We start from the raw sequence: 27,587 nt of genomic DNA, 5'->3' as shown, positions 1-27,587 counted from the left end.
AATTTTGATATCTCAGCTCTGGAAGGGTCTAGAGCCTCCATTTTTGCACTCAGGTCAAAGTCTCACAGCCCTCTATCATAATCCAGAGTTTTGAGAAGATTGGAGAAACTTATTTTTTCGCCCAAAAACGGAAAAAAACGAAAGGGGTAACACTGTCGGTTTTTTTTCGGGTCGAAATTTTGAATTTTGATATCTCAGCTCTGGAAGGGTCTAGAGCCTCCATTTTTGCACTCAGGTCAAAGTCTCACAGCCCTCTATCATAATCCAGAGTTTTGAGAAGATTGGAGAAACTTAATTTTTCGCCCAAAAACGGAAAAAAACGAAAGGGGTAACACTGTCGTTTTTTTTTCGGGTCGAAATTTTGAACTTTGATATCTAAGCTCTGGAAGGGTCTAGAGCCTCCATTTTTGCACTCAGGTCAAAGTCTCACAGCCCTCTATCATAATCCAGAGTTTTGAGAAGATTGGAGAAACTTAATTTTTCGCCCAAAAATGGAAAAAAACGAAAGGGGTAACACTGTCGTTTTTTTTCGGGTCGAAATTTTGAATTTTGATATCTCAGCTCTGGAAGGGTCTAGATCCTCCATTTTTGCACTCAGGTCAAAGTCTCACAGCCCTCTATCATAATCCAGAGTTTTGAGAAGATTGGAGAAACTTAATTTTTCGCCCAAAAACGGAAAAAAACGAAAGGGGTAACACTGTCGTTTTTTTTTCGGGTCGAAATTTTGAACTTTCATATCTCAGCTCTGGAAGGGTCTAGAGCCTCCATTTTTGCACTCAGGTCAAAGTCTCACAGCCCTCTATCATAATCCAGAGTTTTGAGAAGATTGGAGAAACTTAATTTTTCGCCCAAAAATGGAAAAAAACGAAAGGGGTAACACTGTCGTTTTTTTTTCGGGTCGAAATTTTGAATTTTGATATCTCAGCTCTGGAAGGGTCTAGATCCTCCATTTTTGCACTCAGGTCAAAATCTCACAGCCCTCTATCATAATCCAGAGTTTTGAGAAGATTGGAGAAACTTAATTTTTCGCCCAAAAACGGAAAAAAACGAAAGGGGTAACACTGTCGTTTTTTTTTCGGGTCGAAATTTTGAACTTTCATATCTCAGCTCTGGAAGGGTCTAGAGCCTCCATTTTTGCACTCAGGTCAAAGTCTCACAGCCCTCTATCATAATCCAGAGTTTTGAGAAGATTGGAGAAACTTAATTTTTCGCCCGAAAATGAAAAAAAACGAAAGGGGTAACACTGTCGTTTTTTTTTTCGGGTCGAAATTTTGAATTTTGATATCTCAGCTCTGGAAGGGTCTAGAGCCTCCATTTTTGCACTCAGGTCAAAGTCTCACAGCACTCTATCATAATCCAGAGTTTTGAGAAGATTGGAGAAACTTAATTTTTCGCCCAAAAACGGAAAAAAACGAATGGGGTAACACTGTAGTTTTTTTTTCGGGTCGAATTTTTGAACTTTGATATCTAAGCTCTGGAAGGGTCTAGAGCCTCCATTTTTGCACTCAGGTCAAAGTCTCACAGCCCTCTATCATAATCCAGAGTTTTGAGAAGATTGGAGAAACTTAATTTTTCGCCCAAAAATGGAAAAAAACGAAAGGGGTAACACTGTCGTTTTTTTTCGGGTCGAAATTTTTAACTTTGATATCTCAGCTCTGGAAGGGTCTAGAGCCTCCATTTTTGCACTCAGGTCAAAGTTTCAAAGCCCTCTATCATAATCCAGAGTTTTGAGAAGATTGGAGAAACTTAATTTTTCGCCCGAAAATGAAAAAAAACGAAAGGGGTAACACTGTCGTTTATTTTTTTTGGGTCGAAATTTTGAATTTTGATATCTCAGCTCTGGAAGGGTCTAGATCCTCCATTTTTGCACTCAGGTCAAAGTCTCACAGCCCTCTATCATAATCCAGAGTTTTGAGAAGATTGGAGAAACTTAATTTTTCGCCCAAAAACGGAAAAAAACGAAAGGGGTAACACTGTCGTTTTTTTTTCGGGTCGAAATTTTGAACTTTGATATCTCAGCTCTGGAAGGGTCTAGAGCCTCCATTTTTGCACTCAGGTCAAAGTCTCACAGCCCTCTAACATTATCCAGAGTTTTGAGAAGATTGGAGAAACTTAATTTTTCGCCCGAAAATGAAAAAAAACGAAAGGGGTAACACTGTCGTTTTTTTTTTCGGGTTGAAATTTTGAATTTTGATATCTCAGCTCTGGAAGGGTCTAGAGCCTCCATTTTTGCACTCAGGTCAAAGTCTCACAGCCCTCTATCATAATCCAGAGTTTTGAGAAGATTGGAGAAACTTATTTTTTCGCCCAAAAACGGAAAAAAACGAAAGGGGTAACACTTTCGGTTTTTTTTCGGGTCGAAATTTTGAATTTTGATATCTCAGCTCTGGAAGGGTCTAGAGCCTCCATTTTTGCACTCAGGTCAAAGTCTCACAGCCCTCTATCATAATCCAGAGTTTTGAGAAGATTGGAGAAACTTAATTTTTCGCCCAAAAACGGAAAAAAACGAAAGGGGTAACACTGTCGTTTTTTTTTCGGGTCGAAATTTTGAACTTTGATATCTAAGCTCTGGAAGGGTCTAGAGCCTCCATTTTTGCACTCAGGTCAAAGTCTCACAGCCCTCTATCATAATCCAGAGTTTTGAGAAGATTGGAGAAACTTAATTTTTCGCCCAAAAATGGAAAAAAACGAAAGGGGTAACACTGTCGTTTTTTTTCGGGTCGAAATTTTTAACTTTGATATCTCAGCTCTGGAAGGGTCTAGAGCCTCCATTTTTGCACTCAGGTCAAAGTTTCAAAGCCCTCTATCATAATCCAGAGTTTTGAGAAGATTGGAGAAACTTAATTTTTCGCCCGAAAATGAAAAAAAAACGAAAGGGGTAACACTGTCGTTTTTTTTTTCGGGTCGAAATTTTGAATTTTGATATCTCAGCTCTGGAAGGGTCTAGATCCTCCATTTTTGCACTCAGGTCAAAGTCTCACAGCCCTCTATCATAATCCAGAGTTTTGAGAAGATTGGAGAAACTTAATTTTTCGCCCAAAAACGGAAAAAAACGAAAGGGGTAACACTGTCGTTTTTTTTTTCGGGTCGAAATTTTGAACTTTGATATCTCAGCTCTGGAAGGGTCTAGAGCCTCCATTTTTGCACTCAGGTCAAAGTCTCACAGCCCTCTATCATAATCCAGAGTTTTGAGAAGATTGGAGAAACTTAATTTTTCGCCCAAAAACGGAAAAAAACGAAAGGGGTAACACTGTCGTTTTTTTTTCGGGTCGAAATTTTGAACTTTGATATCTAAGCTCTGGAAGGGTCTAGAGCCTCCATTTTTGCACTCAGGTCAAAGTCTCACAGCCCTCTATCATAATCCAGAGTTTTGAGAAGATTGGAGAAACTTAATTTTTCGCCCAAAAATGGAAAAAAACGAAAGGGGTAACACTGTCGTTTTTTTTCGGGTCGAAATTTTTAACTTTGATATCTCAGCTCTGGAAGGGTCTAGAGCCTCCATTTTTGCACTCAGGTCAAAGTTTCAAAGCCCTCTATCATAATCCAGAGTTTTGAGAAGATTGGAGAAACTTAATTTTTCGCCCGAAAATGAAAAAAAACGAAAGGGGTAACACTGTCGTTTTTTTTTCGGGTCGAAATTTTGAATTTTGATATCTCAGCTCTGGAAGGGTCTAGAGCCTCCATTTTTGCACTCAGGTCAAAGTCTCACAGCCCTCTATCATAATCCAGAGTTTTGAGAAGATTGGAGAAACTTAATTTTTCGCCCAAAAACGGAAAAAAACGAAAGGGGTAACACTGTCGTTTTTTTTTTCGGGTCGAAATTTTGAACTTTGATATCTCAGCTCTGGAAGGGTCTAGAGCCTCCATTTTTGCACTCAGGTCAAAGTCTCACAGCCCTCTATCATAATCCAGAGTTTTGAGAAGATTGGAGAAACTTAATTTTTCGCCCAAAAACGGAAAAAAACGAAAGGGGTAACACTGTCGTTTTTTTTTCGGGTCGAAATTTTGAACTTTGATATCTCAGCTCTGGAAGGGTCTAGAGCCTCCATTTTTGCACTCAGGTCAAAGTTTCACAGCCCTCTATCATAATCCAGAGTTTTGAGAAGATTGGAGAAACTTAATTTTTCGCCCAAAAATGGAAAAAAACGAAAGGGGTAACACTGTCGTTTTTTTTTCGGGTCGAAATTTTGAATTTTGATATCTCAGCTCTGGAAGGGTCTAGATCCTCCATTTTTGCACTCAGGTCAAAGTCTCACAGCCCTCTATCATAATCCAGAGTTTTGAGAAGATTGGAGAAACTTAATTTTTCGCCCAAAAACGGAAAAAAACGAAAGGGGTAACACTGTCGTTTTTTTTTCGGGTCGAAATTTTTAACTTTCATATCTCAGCTCTGGAAGGGTCTAGAGCCTCCATTTTTGCACTCAGGTCAAAGTCTCACAGCCCTCTATCATAATCCAGAGTTTTGAGAAGATTGGAGAAACTTAATTTTTCGCCCAAAAATGGAAAAAAACGAAAGGGGTAACACTGTCGTTTTTTTTTCGGGTCGAAATTTTGAATTTTGATATCTCAGCTCTGGAAGGGTCTAGATCCTCCATTTTTGCACTCAGGTCAAAATCTCACAGCCCTCTATCATAATCCAGAGTTTTGAGAAGATTGGAGAAACTTAATTTTTCGCCCAAAAACGGAAAAAAACGAAAGGGGTAACACTGTCGTTTTTTTTTCGGGTCGAAATTTTGAACTTTCATATCTCAGCTCTGGAAGGGTCTAGAGCCTCCATTTTTGCACTCAGGTCAAAGTCTCACAGCCCTCTATCATAATCCAGAGTTTTGAGAAGATTGGAGAAACTTAATTTTTCGCCCGAAAATGAAAAAAAACGAAAGGGGTAACACTGTCGTTTTTTTTTTCGGGTCGAAATTTTGAATTTTGATATCTCAGCTCTGGAAGGGTCTAGAGCCTCCATTTTTGCACTCAGGTCAAAGTCTCACAGCACTCTATCATAATCCAGAGTTTTGAGAAGATTGGAGAAACTTAATTTTTCGCCCAAAAACGGAAAAAAACGAATGGGGTAACACTGTCGTTTTTTTTTCGGGTCGAATTTTTGAACTTTGATATCTAAGCTCTGGAAGGGTCTAGAGCCTCCATTTTTGCACTCAGGTCAAAGTCTCACAGCCCTCTATCATAATCCAGAGTTTTGAGAAGATTGGAGAAACTTAATTTTTCGCCCAAAAATGGAAAAAAACGAAAGGGGTAACACTGTCGTTTTTTTTCGGGTCGAAATTTTTAACTTTGATATCTCAGCTCTGGAAGGGTCTAGAGCCTCCATTTTTGCACTCAGGTCAAAGTTTCAAAGCCCTCTATCATAATCCAGAGTTTTGAGAAGATTGGAGAAACTTAATTTTTCGCCCGAAAATGAAAAAAAACGAAAGGGGTAACACTGTCGTTTATTTTTTTTGGGTCGAAATTTTGAATTTTGATATCTCAGCTCTGGAAGGGTCTAGATCCTCCATTTTTGCACTCAGGTCAAAGTCTCACAGCCCTCTATCATAATCCAGAGTTTTGAGAAGATTGGAGAAACTTAATTTTTCGCCCGAAAATGAAAAAAAACGAAAGGGGTAACACTGTCGTTTTTTTTTCGGGTCGAAATTTTGAACTTTGATATCTCAGCTCTGGAAGGGTCTAGAGCCTCCATTTTTGCACTCAGGTCAAAGTCTCACAGCCCTCTAACATTATCCAGAGTTTTGAGAAGATTGGAGAAACTTAATTTTTCGCCCGAAAATGAAAAAAAACGAAAGGGGTAACACTGTCGTTTTTTTTTTCGGGTTGAAATTTTGAATTTTGATATCTCAGCTCTGGAAGGGTCTAGAGCCTCCATTTTTGCACTCAGGTCAAAGTCTCACAGCCCTCTATCATAATCCAGAGTTTTGAGAAGATTGGAGAAACTTATTTTTTCGCCCAAAAACGGAAAAAAACGAAAGGGGTAACACTTTCGGTTTTTTTTCGGGTCGAAATTTTGAATTTTGATATCTCAGCTCTGGAAGGGTCTAGAGCCTCCATTTTTGCACTCAGGTCAAAGTCTCACAGCCCTCTATCATAATCCAGAGTTTTGAGAAGATTGGAGAAACTTAATTTTTCGCCCAAAAACGGAAAAAAACGAAAGGGGTAACACTGTCGTTTTTTTTTCGGGTCGAAATTTTGAACTTTGATATCTAAGCTCTGGAAGGGTCTAGAGCCTCCATTTTTGCACTCAGGTCAAAGTCTCACAGCCCTCTATCATAATCCAGAGTTTTGAGAAGATTGGAGAAACTTAATTTTTCGCCCAAAAATGGAAAAAAACGAAAGGGGTAACACTGTCGTTTTTTTTCGGGTCGAAATTTTTAACTTTGATATCTCAGCTCTGGAAGGGTCTAGAGCCTCCATTTTTGCACTCAGGTCAAAGTTTCAAAGCCCTCTATCATAATCCAGAGTTTTGAGAAGATTGGAGAAACTTAATTTTTCGCCCGAAAATGAAAAAAAAACGAAAGGGGTAACACTGTCGTTTTTTTTTTCGGGTCGAAATTTTGAATTTTGATATCTCAGCTCTGGAAGGGTCTAGATCCTCCATTTTTGCACTCAGGTCAAAGTCTCACAGCCCTCTATCATAATCCAGAGTTTTGAGAAGATTGGAGAAACTTAATTTTTCGCCCAAAAACGGAAAAAAACGAAAGGGGTAACACTGTCGTTTTTTTTTTCGGGTCGAAATTTTGAACTTTGATATCTCAGCTCTGGAAGGGTCTAGAGCCTCCATTTTTGCACTCAGGTCAAAGTCTCACAGCCCTCTATCATAATCCAGAGTTTTGAGAAGATTGGAGAAACTTAATTTTTCGCCCGAAAATGAAAAAAAACGAAAGGGGTAACACTGTCGTTTTTTTTTTCGGGTCGAAATTTTGAATTTTGATATCTCAGCTCTGGAAGGGTCTAGAGCCTCCATTTTTGCACTCAGGTCAAAGTCTCACAGCCCTCTATCATAATCCAGAGTTTTGAGAAGATTGGAGAAACTTAATTTTTCGCCCAAAAACGGAAAAAAACGAAAGGGGTAACACTGTCGGTTTTTTTTCAGGTGGAAATTTTGAATTTTGATATCTCAGCTCTGGAAGGGTCTAGAGCCTCCATTTTTGCACTCAGGTCAAAGTCTCACAGCCCTCTATCATAATCCAGAGTTTTGAGAAGATTGGAGAAACTTAATTTTTCGCCCAAAAATGGAAAAAAACGAAAGGGGTAACACTGTCGTTTTTTTTTCGGGTCGAAATTTTGAATTTTGATATCTCAGCTCTGGAAGGGTCTAGATCCTCCATTTTTGCACTCAGGTCAAAATCTCACAGCCCTCTATCATAATCCAGAGTTTTGAGAAGATTGGAGAAACTTAATTTTTCGCCCAAAAACGGAAAAAAATGAAAGGGGTAACACTGTCGTTTTTTTTTCGGGTCGAAATTTTGAACTTTCATATCTCAGCTCTGGAAGGGTCTAGAGCCTCCATTTTTGCACTCAGGTCAAAGTCTCACAGCCCTCTATCATAATCCAGAGTTTTGAGAAGATTGGAGAAACTTAATTTTTCGCCCGAAAATGAAAAAAAACGAAAGGGGTAACACTGTCGTTTTTTTTTTCGGGTTGAAATTTTGAATTTTGATATCTCAGCTCTGGAAGGGTCTAGAGCCTCCATTTTTGCACTCAGGTCAAAGTCTCACAGCCCTCTATCATAATCCAGAGTTTTGAGAAGATTGGAGAAACTTATTTTTTCGCCCAAAAACGGAAAAAAACGAAAGGGGTAACACTTTCGTTTTTTTTTCGGGTCGAAATTTTGAATTTTGATATCTCAGCTCTGGAAGGGTCTAGAGCCTCCATTTTTGCACTCAGGTCAAAGTCTCACAGCCCTCTATCATAATCCAGAGTTTTGAGAAGATTGGAGAAACTTAATTTTTCGCCCAAAAACGGAAAAAAACGAAAGGGGTAACACTGTCTTTTTTCTTTCGGGTCGAAATTTTGAACTTTGATATCTAAGCTCTGGAAGGGTCTAGAGCCTCCATTTTTGCACTCAGGTCAAAGTCTCACAGCCCTCTATCATAATCCAGAGTTTTGAGAAGATTGGAGAAACTTAATTTTTCGCCCAAAAATGGAAAAAAACGAAAGGGGTAACACTGTCGTTTTTTTTCGGGTCGAAATTTTTAACTTTGATATCTCAGCTCTGGAAGGGTCTAGAGCCTCCATTTTTGCACTCAGGTCAAAGTTTCAAAGCCCTCTATCATAATCCAGAGTTTTGAGAAGATTGGAGAAACTTAATTTTTCGCCCGAAAATGAAAAAAAACGAAAGGGGTAACACTGTCGTTTTTTTTTTCGGGTCGAAATTTTGAATTTTGATATCTCAGCTCTGGAAGGGTCTAGATCCTCCATTTTTGCACTCAGGTCAAAGTCTCACAGCCCTCTATCATAATCCAGAGTTTTGAGAAGATTGGAGAAACTTAATTTTTCGCCCAAAAACGGAAAAAAACGAAAGGGGTAACACTGTCGTTTTTTTTTTCGGGTCGAAATTTTGAACTTTGATATCTCAGCTCTGGAAGGGTCTAGAGCCTCCATTTTTGCACTCAGGTCAAAGTCTCACAGCCCTCTATCATAATCCAGAGTTTTGAGAAGATTGGAGAAACTTAATTTTTCGCCCGAAAATGAAAAAAAACGAAAGGGGTAACACTGTCGTTTTTTTTTTCGGGTCGAAATTTTGAATTTTGATATCTCAGCTCTGGAAGGGTCTAGAGCCTCCATTTTTGCACTCAGGTCAAAGTCTCACAGCCCTCTATCATAATCCAGAGTTTTGAGAAGATTGGAGAAACTTAATTTTTCGCCCAAAAACGGAAAAAAACGAAAGGGGTAACACTGTCGGTTTTTTTTCAGGTGGAAATTTTGAATTTTGATATCTCAGCTCTGGAAGGGTCTAGAGCCTCCATTTTTGCACTCAGGTCAAAGTCTCACAGCCCTCTATCATAATCCAGAGTTTTGAGAAGATTGGAGAAACTTAATTTTTCGCCCAAAAACGGAAAAAAACGAAAGGGGTAACACTGTCGTTTTTTTTTCGGGTCGAAATTTTGAATTTTGATATCTCAGCTCTGGAAGGGTCTAGAGCCTCCATTTTTGCACTCAGGTCAAAGTCTCACAGCCCTCTATCATAATCCAGAGTTTTGAGAAGATTGGAGAAACTTAATTTTTCGCCCAAAAACGGAAAAAAACGAAAGGGGTAACACTGTGGTTTTTTTTTCGGGTCGAAATTTTGAACTTTCATATCTCAGCTCTGGAAGGGTCTAGAGCCTCCATTTTTGCACTCAGGTCAAAGTCTCACAGCCCTCTATCATAATCCAGAGTTTTGAGAAGATTGGAGAAACTTAATTTTTCGCCCAAAAACGGAAAAAAACGAAAGGGGTAACACTGTCGTTTTTTTTTCGGGTCGAAATTTTGAACTTTGATATCTCAGCTCTGGAAGGGTCTAGAGCCTCCATTTTTGCACTCAGGTCAAAGTCTCACAGCCCTCTATCATAATCCAGAGTTTTGAGAAGATTGGAGAAACTTAATTTTTCGCCCGAAAATGAAAAAAAACGAAAGGGGTAACACTGTCGGTTTTTTTTTCGGGTTGAAATTTTGAATTTTGATATCTCAGCTCTGGAAGGGTCTAGAGCCTCCATTTTTGCACTCAGGTCAAAGTCTCACAGCCCTCTATCATAATCCAGAGTTTTGAGAAGATTGGAGAAACTTATTTTTTCGCCCAAAAACGGAAAAAAACGAAAGGGGTAACACTGTCGTTTTTTTTTTCGGGTCGAAATTTTGAACTTTGATATCTCAGCTCTGGAAGGGTCTAGAGCCTCCATTTTTGCACTCAGGTCAAAGTCTCACAGCCCTCTATCATAATCCAGAGTTTTGAGAAGATTGGAGAAACTTAATTTTTCGCCCAAAAACGGAAAAAAACGAAAGGGGTAACACTGTCGGGTTTTTTTCGGGTCGAAATTTTGAATTTTGATATCTCAGCTCTGGAAGGGTCTAGAGCCTCCATTTTTGCACTCAGGTCAAAGTCTCACAGCCCTCTATCATAATCCAGAGTTTTGAGAAGATTGGAGAAACTTAATTTTTCGCCCAAAAACGGAAAAAAACGAAAGGGGTAACACTGTCGTTTTTTTTTCGGGTCGAAATTTTGAATTTTGATATCTCAGCTCTGGAAGGGTCTAGAGCCTCCATTTTTGCACTCAGGTCAAAGTCTCACAGCCCTCTATCATAATCCAGAGTTTTGAGAAGATTGGAGAAACTTAATTTTTCGCCCGAAAATGGAAAAAAACGAAAGGGGTAACACTGTCGTTTTTTTTTTCGGGTTGAAATTTTGAATTTTGATATCTCAGCTCTGGAAGGGTCTAGAGCCTCCATTTTTGCACTCAGGTCAAAGTCTCACAGCCCTCTATCATAATCCAGAGTTTTGAGAAGATTGGAGAAACTTAATTTTTCGCCCGAAAATGAAAAAAAACGAAAGGGGTAACACTGTCGTTTTTTTTTCGGGTCGAAATTTTGAATTTTGATATCTCAGCTCTGGAAGGGTCTAGAGCCTCCATTTTTGCACTCAGGTCAAAGTCTCACAGCCCTCTATCATAATCCAGATTTTTGAGAAGATTGGAGAAACTTAATTTTTCGCCCAAAAACGGAAAAAAACGAAAGGGGTAACACTGTCGTTTTTTTTTCGGGTCGAAATTTTGAACTTTGATATCTCAGCACTGGAAGGGTCTAGAGCCTCCATTTTTGCACTCAGGTCAAAGTCTCACAGCCCTCTATCATAATCCAGAGTTTTGAGAAGATTGGAGAAACTTAATTTTTCGCCCAAAAATGGAAAAAAACGAAAGGGGTAACACTGTCGGTTTTTTTTCGGGTCGAAATTTTGAACTTTGATATCTCAGCTCTGGAAGGGTCTAGAGCCTCCATTTTTGCACTCAGGTCAAAGTCTCACAGCCCTCTATCATAATCCAGAGTTTTGAGAAGATTGGAGAAACTTAATTTTTCGCCCAAAAACGGAAAAAAACGAAAGGGGTAACACTGTCGTTTTTTTTTTCGGGTCGAAATTTTGAACTTTGATATCTCAGCTCTGGAAGGGTCTAGAGCCTCCATTTTTGCACTCAGGTCAAAGTCTCACAGCCCTCTATCATAATCCAGAGTTTTGAGAAGATTGGAGAAACTTAATTTTTCGCCCAAAAACGGAAAAAAACGAGAGGGGTAACACTGTCGTTTTTTTTTCGGGTCGAAATTTTGATTTTGATATCTCAGCTCTGGAAGGGTCTAGATCCTCCATTTTTGCACTCAGGTCAAAGTCTCACAGCTCTCTATCATAATCCAGAGTTTTGAGAAGATTGGAGAAACTTAATTTTTCGCCCGAAAAAGGACAAAAACGAAAGGGGTAACACTGTCGTTTTTTTTTTTTCGGGTCGAAATTTTGAATTTTGATATCTCAGCTCTGGAAGGGTCTAGATCCTCCATTTTTGCACTCAGGTCAAAGTCTCACAGCCCTCTATCATAATCCAGAGTTTTGAGAAGATTGGAGAAACTTAATTTTTCGCCCAAAAACGGAAAAAAATGAAAGGGGTAACACTGTCGTTTTTTTTTCGGGTCGAAATTTTGAACTTTCATATCTCAGCTCTGGAAGGGTCTAGAGCCTCCATTTTTGCACTCAGGTCAAAGTCTCACAGCCCTCTATCATAATCCAGAGTTTTGAGAAGATTGGAGAAACTTAATTTTTCGCCCGAAAATGAAAAAAAACGAAAGGGGTAACACTGTCGTTTTTTTTTTCGGGTTGAAATTTTGAATTTTGATATCTCAGCTCTGGAAGGGTCTAGAGCCTCCATTTTTGCACTCAGGTCAAAGTCTCACAGCCCTCTATCATAATCCAGAGTTTTGAGAAGATTGGAGAAACTTATTTTTTCGCCCAAAAACGGAAAAAAACGAAAGGGGTAACACTTTCGTTTTTTTTTCGGGTCGAAATTTTGAATTTTGATATCTCAGCTCTGGAAGGGTCTAGAGCCTCCATTTTTGCACTCAGGTCAAAGTCTCACAGCCCTCTATCATAATCCAGAGTTTTGAGAAGATTGGAGAAACTTAATTTTTCGCCCAAAAACGGAAAAAAACGAAAGGGGTAACACTGTCTTTTTTCTTTCGGGTCGAAATTTTGAACTTTGATATCTAAGCTCTGGAAGGGTCTAGAGCCTCCATTTTTGCACTCAGGTCAAAGTCTCACAGCCCTCTATCATAATCCAGAGTTTTGAGAAGATTGGAGAAACTTAATTTTTCGCCCAAAAATGGAAAAAAACGAAAGGGGTAACACTGTCGTTTTTTTTCGGGTCGAAATTTTTAACTTTGATATCTCAGCTCTGGAAGGGTCTAGAGCCTCCATTTTTGCACTCAGGTCAAAGTTTCAAAGCCCTCTATCATAATCCAGAGTTTTGAGAAGATTGGAGAAACTTAATTTTTCGCCCGAAAATGAAAAAAAACGAAAGGGGTAACACTGTCGTTTTTTTTTTCGGGTCGAAATTTTGAATTTTGATATCTCAGCTCTGGAAGGGTCTAGATCCTCCATTTTTGCACTCAGGTCAAAGTCTCACAGCCCTCTATCATAATCCAGAGTTTTGAGAAGATTGGAGAAACTTAATTTTTCGCCCAAAAACGGAAAAAAACGAAAGGGGTAACACTGTCGTTTTTTTTTTCGGGTCGAAATTTTGAACTTTGATATCTCAGCTCTGGAAGGGTCTAGAGCCTCCATTTTTGCACTCAGGTCAAAGTCTCACAGCCCTCTATCATAATCCAGAGTTTTGAGAAGATTGGAGAAACTTAATTTTTCGCCCGAAAATGAAAAAAAACGAAAGGGGTAACACTGTCGTTTTTTTTTTCGGGTCGAAATTTTGAATTTTGATATCTCAGCTCTGGAAGGGTCTAGAGCCTCCATTTTTGCACTCAGGTCAAAGTCTCACAGCCCTCTATCATAATCCAGAGTTTTGAGAAGATTGGAGAAACTTAATTTTTCGCCCAAAAACGGAAAAAAACGAAAGGGGTAACACTGTCGGTTTTTTTTCAGGTGGAAATTTTGAATTTTGATATCTCAGCTCTGGAAGGGTCTAGAGCCTCCATTTTTGCACTCAGGTCAAAGTCTCACAGCCCTCTATCATAATCCAGAGTTTTGAGAAGATTGGAGAAACTTAATTTTTCGCCCAAAAACGGAAAAAAACGAAAGGGGTAACACTGTCGTTTTTTTTTCGGGTCGAAATTTTGAATTTTGATATCTCAGCTCTGGAAGGGTCTAGAGCCTCCATTTTTGCACTCAGGTCAAAGTCTCACAGCCCTCTATCATAATCCAGAGTTTTGAGAAGATTGGAGAAACTTAATTTTTCGCCCAAAAACGGAAAAAAACGAAAGGGGTAACACTGTGGTTTTTTTTTCGGGTCGAAATTTTGAACTTTCATATCTCAGCTCTGGAAGGGTCTAGAGCCTCCATTTTTGCACTCAGGTCAAAGTCTCACAGCCCTCTATCATAATCCAGAGTTTTGAGAAGATTGGAGAAACTTAATTTTTCGCCCAAAAACGGAAAAAAACGAAAGGGGTAACACTGTCGTTTTTTTTTCGGGTCGAAATTTTGAACTTTGATATCTCAGCTCTGGAAGGGTCTAGAGCCTCCATTTTTGCACTCAGGTCAAAGTCTCACAGCCCTCTATCATAATCCAGAGTTTTGAGAAGATTGGAGAAACTTAATTTTTCGCCCGAAAATGAAAAAAAACGAAAGGGGTAACACTGTCGGTTTTTTTTTCGGGTTGAAATTTTGAATTTTGATATCTCAGCTCTGGAAGGGTCTAGAGCCTCCATTTTTGCACTCAGGTCAAAGTCTCACAGCCCTCTATCATAATCCAGAGTTTTGAGAAGATTGGAGAAACTTATTTTTTCGCCCAAAAACGGAAAAAAACGAAAGGGGTAACACTGTCGTTTTTTTTTTCGGGTCGAAATTTTGAACTTTGATATCTCAGCTCTGGAAGGGTCTAGAGCCTCCATTTTTGCACTCAGGTCAAAGTCTCACAGCCCTCTATCATAATCCAGAGTTTTGAGAAGATTGGAGAAACTTAATTTTTCGCCCAAAAACGGAAAAAAACGAAAGGGGTAACACTGTCGGGTTTTTTTCGGGTCGAAATTTTGAATTTTGATATCTCAGCTCTGGAAGGGTCTAGAGCCTCCATTTTTGCACTCAGGTCAAAGTCTCACAGCCCTCTATCATAATCCAGAGTTTTGAGAAGATTGGAGAAACTTAATTTTTCGCCCAAAAACGGAAAAAAACGAAAGGGGTAACACTGTCGTTTTTTTTTCGGGTCGAAATTTTGAATTTTGATATCTCAGCTCTGGAAGGGTCTAGAGCCTCCATTTTTGCACTCAGGTCAAAGTCTCACAGCCCTCTATCATAATCCAGAGTTTTGAGAAGATTGGAGAAACTTAATTTTTCGCCCGAAAATGGAAAAAAACGAAAGGGGTAACACTGTCGTTTTTTTTTTCGGGTTGAAATTTTGAATTTTGATATCTCAGCTCTGGAAGGGTCTAGAGCCTCCATTTTTGCACTCAGGTCAAAGTCTCACAGCCCTCTATCATAATCCAGAGTTTTGAGAAGATTGGAGAAACTTAATTTTTCGCCCGAAAATGAAAAAAAACGAAAGGGGTAACACTGTCGTTTTTTTTTTCGGGCCGAAATTTTGAATTTTGATATCTCAGCTCTGGAAGGGTCTAGAGCCTCCATTTTTGCACTCAGGTCAAAGTCTCACAGCCCTCTATCATAATCCAGATTTTTGAGAAGATTGGAGAAACTTAATTTTTCGCCCAAAAACGGAAAAAAACGAAAGGGGTAACACTGTCGTTTTTTTTTCGGGTCGAAATTTTGAACTTTGATATCTCAGCACTGGAAGGGTCTAGAGCCTCCATTTTTGCACTCAGGTCAAAGTCTCACAGCCCTCTATCATAATCCAGAGTTTTGAGAAGATTGGAGAAACTTAATTTTTCGCCCAAAAATGGAAAAAAACGAAAGGGGTAACACTGTCGGTTTTTTTTCGGGTAGAAATTTTGAACTTTGATATCTCAGCTCTGGAAGGGTCTAGAGCCTCCATTTTTGCACTCAGGTCAAAGTCTCACAGCCCTCTATCATAATCCAGAGTTTTGAGAAGATTGGAGAAACTTAATTTTTCGCCCAAAAACGGAAAAAAACGAAAGGGGTAACACTGTCGTTTTTTTTTTTCGGGTCGAAATTTTGAACTTTGATATCTCAGCTCTGGAAGGGTCTAGAGCCTCCATTTTTGCACTCAGGTCAAAGTCTCACAGCCCTCTATCATAATCCAGAGTTTTGAGAAGATTGGAGAAACTTAATTTTTCGCCCAAAAACGGAAAAAAACGAGAGGGGTAACACTGTCGTTTTTTTTTCGGGTCGAAATTTTGATTTTGATATCTCAGCTCTGGAAGGGTCTAGATCCTCCATTTTTGCACTCAGGTCAAAGTCTCACAGCTCTCTATCATAATCCAGAGTTTTGAGAAGATTGGAGAAACTTAATTTTTCGCCCGAAAAAGGACAAAAACGAAAGGGGTAACACTGTTGTTTTTTTTTTTTCGGGTCGAAATTTTGAATTTTGATATCTCAGCTCTGGAAGGGTCTAGATCCTCCATTTTTGCACTCAGGTCAAAGTCTCACAGCCCTCTATCATAATCCAGAGTTTTGAGAAGATTGGAGAAACTTAATTTTTCGCCCAAAAACGGAAAAAAACGAAAGGGGTAACACTGTCGTTTTTTTTTTCGGGTCGAAATTTTGAACTTTGATATCTAAGCTCTGGAAGGGTCTAGAGCCTCCATTTTTGCACTCAGGTCAAAGTCTCACAGCCCTCTATCATAATCCAGAGTTTTGAGAAGATTGGAGAAACTTAATTTTTCGCCCAAAAACGGAAAAAAACGAAAGGGGTAACACTGTCGTTTTTTTTTTCGGGTCGAAATTTTGAACTTTGATATCTCAGCTCTGGAAGGGTCTAGAGCCTCCATTTTTGCACTCAGGTCAAAGTCTCACAGCCCTCTATCATAATCCAGAGTTTTGAGAAGATTGGAGAAACTTAATTTTTCGCCCGAAAATGAAAAAAAACACGAAAGGGGTAACACTGTCGTTTTTTTTTCGGGTCGAAATTTTGAATTTTGATATCTCAGCTCTGGAAGGGTCTAGATCCTCCATTTTTGCACTCAGGTCAAAGTCTCACAGCCCTCTATCATAATCCAGAGTTTTGAGAAGATTGGAGAAACTTAATTTTTCGCCCAAAAACGGAAAAAAACGAAAGGGGTAACACTGTCGTTTTTTTTTCGGGTCGAAATTTTGAACTTTGATATCTCAGCTCTGGAAGGGTCTAGAGCCTCCATTTTTGCACTCAGGTCAAAGTCTCACAGCCCTCTATCATAATCCAGAGTTTTGAGAAGATTGGAGAAACTTAATTTTTCGCCCAAAAACGGAAAAAAACGAAAGGGGTAACACTGTCGTTTTTTTTTCGGGTCGAAATTTTGAATTTTGATATCTCAGCTCTGGAAGGGTCTAGATCCTCCATTTTTGCACTCAGGTCAAAGTCTCACAGCCCTCTATCATAATCCAGAGTTTTGAGAAGATTGGAGAAACTTAATTTTTCGCCCAAAAACGGAAAAAAACGAAAGGGGTAACACTGTCGTTTTTTTTTCGGGTCGAAATTTTGAACTTTGATATCTCAGCTCTGGAAGGGTCTAGAGCCTCCATTTTTGCACTCAGGTCAAAGTCTCACAGCCCTCTAGCATAATCCAGAGTTTTGAGAAGATTGGAGAAACTTAATTTTTCGCCCAAAAACGGAAAAAAAACGAAAGGGGTAACACTGTCGGTTTTTTTTCGGGTCGAAATTTTGAATTTTGATATCTCAGCTCTGGAAGGGTCTAGATCCTCCATTTTTGCACTCAGGTCAAAGTCTCACAGCCCTCTATCATAATCCAGAGTTTTGAGAAGATTGGAGAAACTTAATTTTTCGCCCGAAAATGAAAAAAAAACGAAAGGGGTAACACTGTCGTTTTTTTTTTCGGGTTGAAATTTTGAATTTTGATATCTCAGCTCTGGAAGGGTCTAGAGCCTCCATTTTTGCACTCAGGTCAAAGTCTCACAGCCCTCTATCATAATCCAGAGTTTTGAGAAGATTGGAGAAACTTAATTTTTCGCCCAAAAACGGAAAAAAACGAAAGGGGTAACACTGTCGTTTTTTTTTTTCGGGTCGAAATTTTGAACTTTGATATCTCAGCTCTGGAAGGGTCTAGAGCCTCCATTTTTGCACTCAGGTCAAAGTCTCACAGCCCTCTATCATAATCCAGAGTTTTGAGAAGATTGGAGAAACTTAATTTTTCGCCCAAAAACGGAAAAAAACGAAAGGGGTAACACTGTCGGTTTTTTTTCGGGTCGAAATTTTGAATTTTGATATCTCAGCTCTGGAAGGGTCTAGAGCCTCCATTTTTGCACTCAGGTCAAAGTCTCACAGCCCTCTATCATAATCCAGAGTTTTGAGAAGATTGGAGAAACGTAATTTTTCGCCCAAAAACGGAAAAAACGAAAGGGGTAACACTGTCGTTTTTTTTTCGGGTTGAAATTTAGAATTTTGATATCTCAGCTCTGGAAGGGTCTAGAGCCTCCATTTTTGCACTCAGGTCAAAGTCTCACAGCCCTCTATCATAATCCAGAGTTTTGAGAAGATTGGAGAAACTTAATTTTTCGCCCAAAAACGGAAAAAAACGAAAGGGGTAACACTGTCGTTTTTTTTTTCGGGTCGAAATTTTGAACTTTGATATCTCAGCTCTGGAAGGGTCTAGAGCCTCCATTTTTGCACTCAGGTCAAAGTCTCACAGCCCTCTATCATAATCCAGAGTTTTGAGAAGATTGGAGAAACTTAATTTTTCGCCCAAAAACGAAAAAAAAGAAAGGGGTAACACTGTCGTTTTTTTTTTCGGGTCGAAATTTTGAACTTTGATATCTCAGCTCTGGAAGGGTCTAGAGGCTCCATTTTTGCACTCAGGTCAAAGTCTCACAGCCCTCTATCATAATCCAGAGTTTTGAGAAGATTGGAGAAAATTAATTTTTCGCCCAAAAACGGAAAAAAACGAAAGGGGTAACACTGTCGTTTTTTTTTCGGGTCGAAATTTTGAACTTTGATATCTCAGCTCTGGAAGGGTCTAGAGCCTCCATTTTTGCACTCAGGTCAAAGTCTCACAGCCCTCTATCATAATCCAGAGTTTTGAGAAGATTGGAGAAACTTAATTTTTCGCCCAAAAATGGAAAAAAACGAAAGGGGTAACACTGTCGTTTTTTTTCGGGTCGAAATTTTCAACCTTGATATCTCAGCTCTGGAAGGGTCTAGAGCCTCCATTTTTGAACTCAGGTCAAAGTTTCACAGCCCTCTATCATAATCCAGAGTTTTGAGAAGATTGGAGAAACTTAATTTTTCGCCCGAAAATGAAAAAAAAAAACGAAAGGGGTAACACTGTCGTTTTTTTTTTCGGGTCGAAATTTTTAATTTTGATATCTCAGCTCTGGAAGGGTCTAGATCCTCCATTTTTGCACTCAGGTCAAAGTCTCACAGCCCTCTATCATAATCCAGAGTTTTGAGAAGATTGGAGAAACTTAATTTTTCGCCCAAAAACGGAAAAAAACGAAAGGGGTAACACTGTCGTTTTTTTTTTTTCGGGTCGAAATTTTGAACTTTGATATCTCAGCTCTGGAAGGGTCTAGAGCCTCCATTTTTGCACTCAGGTCAAAGTCTCACAGCCCTCTATCATAATCCAGAGTTTTGAGAAGATTGGAGAAACTTAATTTTTCGCCCGAAAATGAAAAAAAACGAAAGGGGTAACACTGTCGTTTTTTTTTTCGGGTCGAAATTTTGAATTTTGATATCTCAGCTCTGGAAGGGTCTAGAGCCTCCATTTTGGCACTCAGGTCAAAGTCTCACAGCACTCTAGCATAATCCAGAGTTTTGAGAAGATTGGAGAAACTTAATTTTTCGCCCAAAAACGGAAAAAAACGAAAGGGGTAACACTGTCGTTTTTTTTTCGGGTCGAATTTTTTGAACTTTGATATCTAAGCTCTGGAAGGGTCTAGAGCCTCCATTTTTGCACTCAGGTCAAAGTCTCACAGCCCTCTATCATAATCCAGAGTTTTGAGAAGATTGGAGAAACTTAATTTTTCGCCCAAAAATGGAAAAAAACGAAAGGGGTAACACTGTCGTTTTTTTTCGGGTCGAAATTTTTAACTTTGATATCTCAGCTCTGGAAGGGTCTAGAGCCTCCATTTTTGCACTCAGGTCAAAGTTTCAAAGCCCTCTATCATAATCCAGAGTTTTGAGAAGATTGGAGAAACTTAATTTTTCGCCCAAAAACGGAAAAAAACGAAAGGGGTAACACTGTCGTTTTTTTTTCGGGTCGAAATTTTGAACTTTGATATCTCAGCTCTGGAAGGGTCTAGAGACTCCATTTTTGCACTCAGGTCAAAGTCTCACAGCCCTCTATCATAATCCAGAGTTTTGAGAAGATTGGAGAAACTTAATTTTTCGCCCGAAAATGAAAAAAAAACGAAAGGGGTAACACTGTCGTTTTTTTTTCGGGTCGAAATTTTTAACTTTGATATCTCAGCTCTGGAAGGGTCTAGAGCCTCCATTTTTGCACTCAGGTCAAAGTTTTAAAGCCCTCTATCATAATCCAGAGTTTTGAGAAGATTGGAGAAACTTAATTTTTCGCCCGAAAAAGGACAAAAACGAAAGGGGTAACACTGTCGTTTTTTTTTTTGGGTCGAAATTTTGAATTTTGATATCTCAGCTCTGGAAGGGTCTAGATCCTCCATTTTCGCACTCAGGTCAAAGTCTCACAGCCCTCTATCATAATCCAGAGTTTTGAGAAGATTGGAGAAACTTAATTTTTCGCCCAAAAACGGAAAAAAACGAAAGGGGTAACACTGTCGTTTTTTTTTCGGGTCGAAATTTTGAACTTTGATATCTCAGCTCTGGAAGGGTCTAGAGACTCCATTTTTGCACTCAGGTCAAAGTCTCACAGCCCTCTATCATAATCCAGAGTTTTGAGAAGATTGGAGAAACTTAATTTTTCGCCCGAAAATGAAAAAAAACGAAAGGGGTAACACTGTCGTTTTTTTTTCGGGTCGAAATTTTTAACTTTGATATCTCAGCTCTGGAAGGGTCTAGAGCCTCCATTTTTGCACTCAGGTCAAAGTTTTAAAGCCCTCTATCATAATCCAGAGTTTTGAGAAGATTGGAGAAACTTAATTTTTCGCCCGAAAAAGGACAAAAACGAAAGGGGTAACACTGTCGTTTTTTTTTTTCGGGTCGAAATTTTGAACTTTGATATCTCAGCTCTGGAAGGGTCTAGAGCCTCCATTTTTGCACTCAGGTCAAAGTCTCACAGCCCTCTATCATAATCCAGAGTTTTGAGAAGATTGGAGAAACTTAATTTTTCGCCCGAAAATGAAAAAAAACGAAAGGGGTAACACTGTCGGTTTTTTTTCGGATCGAAATTTTGAATTTGGATATCTCAGCTCTGGAAGGGTCTAGAGCCTCCATTTTTGCACTCAGGTCAAAGTCTCACAGCCCTCTATCATAATCCAGAGTTTTGAGAAGATTGGAGAAACTTAATTTTTCGCCCAAAAACGGAAAAAAACGAAAGGGGTAACACTGTCGTTTTTTTTTCGGGTCGAAATTTTGAATTTTGATATCTCAGCTCTGGAAGGGTCTAGAGCCTCCATTTTTGCACTCAGGTCAAAGTCTCACAGCCCTCTATCATAATCCAGAGTTTTGAGAAGATTGGAGAAACTTAATTTTTCGCCCGAAAATGAAAAAAAACGAAAGGGGTAACACTGTCGTTTTTTTTTTCGGGTCGAAATTTTGAATTTTGATATCTCAGCTCTGGAAGGGTCTAGAGCCTCCATTTTTGCACTCAGGTCAAAGTCTCACAGCCCTCTATCATAATCCAGATTTTTGAGAAGATTGGAGAAACTTAATTTTTCGCCCAAAAACGGAAAAAAACGAAAGGGGTAACACTGTCGTTTTTTTTTCGGGTCGAAATTTTGAACTTTGATATCTCAGCACTGGAAGGGTCTAGAGCCTCCATTTTTGCACTCAGGTCAAAGTCTCACAGCCCTCTATCATAATCCAGAGTTTTGAGAAGATTGGAGAAACTTAATTTTTCGCCCAAAAACGGAAAAAAACGAAAGGGGTAACACTGTCGTTTTTTTTTTCGGGTCGAAATTTTGAACTTTGATATCTCAGCTCTGGAAGGGTCTAGAGCCTCCATTTTTGCACTCAGGTCAAAGTCTCACAGCCCTCTATCATAATCCAGAGTTTTGAGAAGATTGGAGAAACTTAATTTTTCGCCCAAAAACGGAAAAACACGAAAGGGGTAACACTGTCGTTTTTTTTTTCGGGTCGAAATTTTGAACTTTGATATCTCAGCTCTGGAAGGGTCTAGAGCCTCCATTTTTGCACTCAGGTCAAAGTCTCACAGCCCTCTATCATAATCCAGAGTTTTGAGAAGATTGGAGAAACTTAATTTTTCGCCCGAAAATGAAAAAAAACGAAAGGGGTAACACTGTCGTTTTTTTTTTTCGGGTCGAAATTTTGAATTTTGATATCTCAGCTCTGGAAGGGTCTAGAGCCTCCATTTTTGCACTCAGGTCAAAGTCTCACAGCCCTCTATCATAATCCAGAGTTTTGAGAAGATTGGAGAAACTTAATTTTTCGCCCAAAAACGGAAAAAAACGAAAGGGGTAACACTGTCGTTTTTTTTTTCGGGTCGAAATTTTGAATTTTGATATCTCAGCTCTGGAAGGGTCTAGAGCCTCCATTTTTGCACTCAGGTCAAAGTCTCACAGCCCTCTATCATAATCCAGAGTTTTGAGAAGATTGGAGAAACTTAATTTTTCGCCCAAAAACGGAAAAAAACGAAAGGGGTAACACTGTCGGTTTTTTTTCGGGTCGAAATTTTGAATTTTGATATCTCAGCTCTGGAAGGGTCTAGAGCCTCCATTTTTGCACTCAGGTCAAAGTCTCAAAGCCCTCTATCATAATCCAGAGTTTTGAGAAGATTGGAGAAACTTAATTTTTCGCCCAAAAACGGAAAAAAACGAAAGGGGTAACACTGTCGTTTTTTTTTCGGGTCGAAATTTTGAATTTTGATATCTCAGCTCTGGAAGGGTCTAGAGCCTCCATTTTTGCACTCAGGTCAAAGTCTCACAGCCCTCTATCATAATCCAGAGTTTTGAGAAGATTGGAGAAACTTAATTTTTCGCCCAAAAACGGAAAAAAACGAAAGGGGTAACACTGTGGGTTTTTTTTCGGGTCGAAATTTTGAACTTTCATATCTCAGCTCTGGAAGGGTCTAGAGCCTCCATTTTTGCACTCAGGTCAAAGTCTCACAGCCCTCTATCATAATCCAGAGTTTTGAGAAGATTGGAGAAACTTAATTTTTCGCCCAAAAACGGAAAAAAACGAAAGGGGTAACACTGTCGTTTTTTTTTCTGGTCGAAATTTTGAACTTTGATATCTCAGCTCTGGAAGGGTCTAGAGCCTCCATTTTTGCACTCAGGTCAAAGTCTCACAGCCCTCTATCATAATCCAGAGTTTTGAGAAGATTGGAGAAACTTAATTTTTCGCCCGAAAATGAAAAAAAACGAAAGGGGTAACACTGTCGTTTTTTTTTTCGGGTCGAAATTTTGAACTTTGATATCTCAGCTCTGGAAGGGTCTAGAGCCTCCATTTTTGCACTCAGGTCAAAGTCTCACAGCCCTCTATCATAATCCAGAGTTTTGAGAAGATTGGAGAAACTTAATTTTTCGCCCAAAAACGGAAAAAAACGAAAGGGGTAACACTGTCGGTTTTTTTTCGGGTCGAAATTTTGAATTTTGATATCTCAGCTCTGGAAGGGTCTAGAGCCTCCATTTTTGCACTCAGGTCAAAGTCTCACAGCCCTCTATCATAATCCAGAGTTTTGAGAAGATTGGAGAAACTTAATTTTTCGCCCAAAAACGGAAAAAAACGAAAGGGGTAACACTGTCGTTTTTTTTTCGGGTCGAAATTTTGAATTTTGATATCTCAGCTCTGGAAGGGTCTAGAGCCTCCATTTTTGCACTCAGGTCAAAGTCTCACAGCCCTCTATCATAATCCAGAGTTTTGAGAAGATTGGAGAAACTTAATTTTTCGCCCGAAAATGAAAAAAAACGAAAGGGGTAACACTGTCGTTTTTTTTTCGGGTCGAAATTTTGAATTTTGATATCTCAGCTCTGGAAGGGTCTAGAGCCTCCATTTTTGCACTCAGGTCAAAGTCTCACAGCCCTCTATCATAATCCAGATTTTTGAGAAGATTGGAGAAACTTAATTTTTCGCCCAAAAACGGAAAAAAACGAAAGGGGTAACACTGTCGTTTTTTTTTCGGGTCGAAATTTTGAACTTTGATATCTCAGCACTGGAAGGGTCTAGAGCCTCCATTTTTGCACTCAGGTCAAAGTCTCACAGCCCTCTATCATAATCCAGAGTTTTGAGAAGATTGGAGAAACTTAATTTTTCGCCCAAAAATGGAAAAAAACGAAAGGGGTAACACTGTCGTTTTTTTTTCGGGTCGAAATTTTGAACTTTGATATCTCAGCTCTGGAAGGGTCTAGAGCCTCCATTTTTGCACTCAGGTCAAAGTCTCACAGCCCTCTATCATAATCCAGAGTTTTGAGAAGATTGGAGAAACTTAATTTTTCGCCCAAAAACAGAAAAAAACGAAAGGGGTAACACTGTCGTTTTTTTTTTCGGGTCGAAATTTTGAACTTTGATATCTCAGCTCTGGAAGGGTCTAGAGCCTCCATTTTTGCACTCAGGTCAAAGTCTCACAGCCCTCTATCATAATCCAGAGTTTTGAGAAGATTGGAGAAACTTAATTTTTCGCCCAAAAACGGAAAAAAACGAGAGGGGTAACACTGTCGTTTTTTTTTTCGGGTCGAAATTTTGAATTTTGATATCTCAGCTCTGGAAGGGTCTAGATCCTCCATTTTTGCACTCAGATCAAAGTCTCACAGCTCTCTATCATAATCCAGAGTTTTGAGAAGATTGGAGAAACTTAATTTTTCGCCCGAAAAAGGACAAAAACGAAAGGGGTAACACTGTCGTTTTTTTTTTCGGGTCGAAATTTTGAATTTTGATATCTCAGCTCTGGAAGGGTCTAGAGCCTCCATTTTTGCACTCAGGTCAAAGTCTCACAGCCCTCTATCATAATCCAGAGTTTTGAGAAGATTGGAGAAACTTAATTTTTCGCCCAAAAACGAAAGGGGTAACACTGTCGTTTTTTTTTCGGGTCGAAATTTTGAACTTTGATATATCAGCTCTGGAAGGGTCTAGAGCCTCCATTTTTGCACTCAGGTCAAAGTCTCACAGCCCTCTATCATAATCCAGAGTTTTGAGAAGATTGGAGAAACTTAATTTTTCGCCCAAAAACGGAAAAAAACGAAAGGGGTAACACTGTCGTTTTTTTTTTCGGGTCGAAATTTTGAACTTTGATATCTCAGCTCTGGAAGGGTCTAGAGCCTCCATTTTTGCACTCAGGTCAAAGTCTCACAGCCCTCTATCATAATCCAGATTTTTGAGAAGATTGGAGAAACTTAATTTTTCGCCCAAAAACGGAAAAAAACGAAAGGGGTAACACTGTCGTTTTTTTTTCGGGTCGAAATTTTGAACTTTGATATCTCAGCACTGGAAGGGTCTAGAGCCTCCATTTTTGCACTCAGGTCAAAGTCTCACAGCCCTCTATCATAATCCAGAGTTTTGAGAAGATTGGAGAAACTTAATTTTTCGCCCAAAAATGGAAAAAAACGAAAGGGGTAACACTGTCGTTTTTTTTTCGGGTCGAAATTTTGAACTTTGATATCTCAGCTCTGGAAGGGTCTAGAGCCTCCATTTTTGCACTCAGGTCAAAGTCTCACAGCCCTCTATCATAATCCAGAGTTTTGAGAAGATTGGAGAAACTTAATTTTTCGCCCAAAAACGGAAAAAAAACGAAAGGGGTAACACTGTCGTTTTTTTTTCGGGTCAAAATTTTGAACTTTGATATCTCAGCTCTGGAAGGGTCTAGAGCCTCCATTTTTGCACTCAGGTCAAAGTCTCACAGCCCTCTATCATAATCCAGAGTTTTGAGAAGATTGGAGAAACTTAATTTTTCGCCCAAAAACGAAAAAAAACCGAAAGGGGTAACACTGTCGTTTTTTTTTTCCGGTCGAAATTTTGAATTTCGATATCTCAGCTCTGGAAGGGTCTAGAGCCTCCATTTTTGCACTCAGGTCAAAGTTTTGGTGGCCCTCTATCAGAATCCAGAGTTTTGAGAAGATTGGAGAAACTAAATTTTTCGCCTGAAAATGAAAAAAAATGAAAGGGGTAACACTGTCGTTTTTTTTCGGGTCGAAATTTTGAATTTCGATATCTCAGCTCTGGAAGGGTCTAGAGCCTCCATTTTTGCACTCAGGTCAAAGTCTCATGGCCCTCTGTCAGAATCCAGAGTTTTGAGAAGATTGGAGAAACTTAATTTTTTCGCCCGAAAACGAAAAAAACGAAAGGGGTAACACTGTTGTTGTTTTTTTTTATCGAAATTTTGAATTTTGATATCTCAGCTCTGGAAGGGTCTAGAGCCTCCATTTTTGCACTCAGGTAAAAGTTTCGTGGTCCTCTATCAGAATCCAGAGTTTTGAGAAGATTGGAGAAACTTAATTTTTCGCCCGAAAACGAAAAAAACGAAAGGGGTAACACTGTCGGTTTTTTTTTCGAGTCGAAATTTTGAATTTTGATATCTCAGCTCTGGAAGGGTCTAGATCTTCCATTTTTGCACTCAGGTCAAAGTCTCACAGCCCTCTATCATAATCCAGAGTTTTGAGAAGATTGGAGAAACTTAATTTTTCACCCGAAAAAAAAAACCAAAAGGGGTACCACTGTCGGGTTTTTTTTCGGGTCGAATTTTTGAGTTTCGATATCTCAGCTCTGGAAGGGTCTAGAGCCTCCATTTTTGCACTCAGGTCAAAGTTTCACAGCCCTCTATCATAATCCAGAGTTCTGAGAAGATTGGAGAAACTTAATTTTTCGCCCGAAAACGAAAAAAAACGAAAGGGGTTAGTAACACTGTCGTTTTTTTTTCCGGTCGAAATTTTGAATTTCGATATCTCAGCTCTGGAAGGGTCTAGAGCCTCCATTTTTGCACTCAGGTCAAAGTTTCGTGGCCCTCTATCAGTATCCAGAGTTTTGAGAAGATTGGAGAAACTTAATTTTTCGCCCGAAAACGAAAAAAAACGAAAGGGGTAACACTGTCATTTTTTTTTCAGGTCGAAATTTTGAATTTCGATATCTCAGCTCAGGAAGGGTCTAGAGCCTCCATTTTTGCACTCAGGTCTTAGTCCCATGGCCCTCTATCAGAATCCAGCGTTTCAAGAAGATTGGAGAAACTTATTTTTTTAACACACACACACAAAAAACAAAACACTGTCGTTTTTTTTTTTTTTTTTGGGTGCGAAAAAATAAGTTTCTCCAATCTTCTTGAAACTCTGGATTCTGATAGAGGGCCATGGGACTCAGACCTGAGACCATGATACAGATTTGTGTACCTTTACCTGATAATCTGGCATTGCAAACACGTTACTGAATCCACCTCCACTGATGTAATCTGTAATCTCATAGCTGAGTTTGTAGGGGTTCTTGAAAGAAGTCCCACCCACAGTTGTCACATAAGGACTAGATAGGGAAGAGATTCATTTCACACATCAACTACTTTCAAAATATAAGTTATCAGTAATATACAGATGAATATATCTAGAGAGCTATGTCTACCTGGATGCAGGGAAACTCGGCCTGAAAGTATTTCTTTCCTTGGTCAAGTGTCTACAGCCCGCTCCACTGTCACCTGAATTAAAACACAAAGATCTTATTTATGAGTGTGGCTTTCATTGATATCTTATACAAATGAGAAAAAAAATTAAGAACTAGCAGATAATGCAACCAGCAGTTGATCATATTTCAACTTGACTTTAGTTATCTTACCGGAAGCAAAGAGCATAGATATCCCTCTGAGGCCAGTCTTCATGAACTCATTGTTGATGCGGTTCATATAGGCATCAGAAAGACTGTCCTCGTCATCTCCATAGCTGATGGTGTGGACCCAAGGCACCGCAGACATGTTGCTGAGCAGCAGCATCCACTGAAGGAATGGCTCCTGAGTCTCATGACGACCTGTAACAGAGACCATAATGAAGTGATCTTTACAATGCATGAAACCAGAAACAGACCACCTAAAATCAGATCAGTTGAGGAGATAACCGTCACCATGAAGTCAAAATTGACAATTCTTGTTAATATATTATAAATGATTGATCAATGTCATTTATTTTTTTCAATCTAAGTGCCATCATTATCTTTAATCATAACAACTTCCCATCCCTCTTGCAGCAACATATTTTTTCTGATGACGTGTTAACTGAGGCA

The 27,587-nt window shown here is 39.2% G+C and overlaps 1 protein-coding gene across 1 annotated transcript in view; it reads right to left on the bottom strand.

The window, feature by feature from the left end:
* The window catches only part of tpp1 (tripeptidyl peptidase I), a 94,973-nt gene that overhangs the window by 62,156 nt on the left and 5,230 nt on the right, over positions 1–27,587 (bottom strand). Inside the window, exons 8-10 of the mRNA XM_039668905.2 lie at positions 27,147–27,335; positions 26,937–27,009; positions 26,720–26,840 (exon numbers count right to left, since the gene is read on the bottom strand). Coding sequence (XP_039524839.2) covers positions 26,720–26,840; positions 26,937–27,009; positions 27,147–27,335 — 383 coding nt within the window. The remainder of the gene's footprint in view (positions 1–26,719; positions 26,841–26,936; positions 27,010–27,146; positions 27,336–27,587) is intronic.

The sequence above is a fragment of the Pimephales promelas genome, chromosome 15, assembly GCF_988280905.1.
Source record: "Pimephales promelas chromosome 15, fPimPro1.hap1.1, whole genome shotgun sequence".
Classification (NCBI taxonomy): Eukaryota; Metazoa; Chordata; class Actinopteri; order Cypriniformes; family Leuciscidae; genus Pimephales; species Pimephales promelas.
This window is presented reverse-complemented; position numbering and strand designations above follow the sequence as displayed.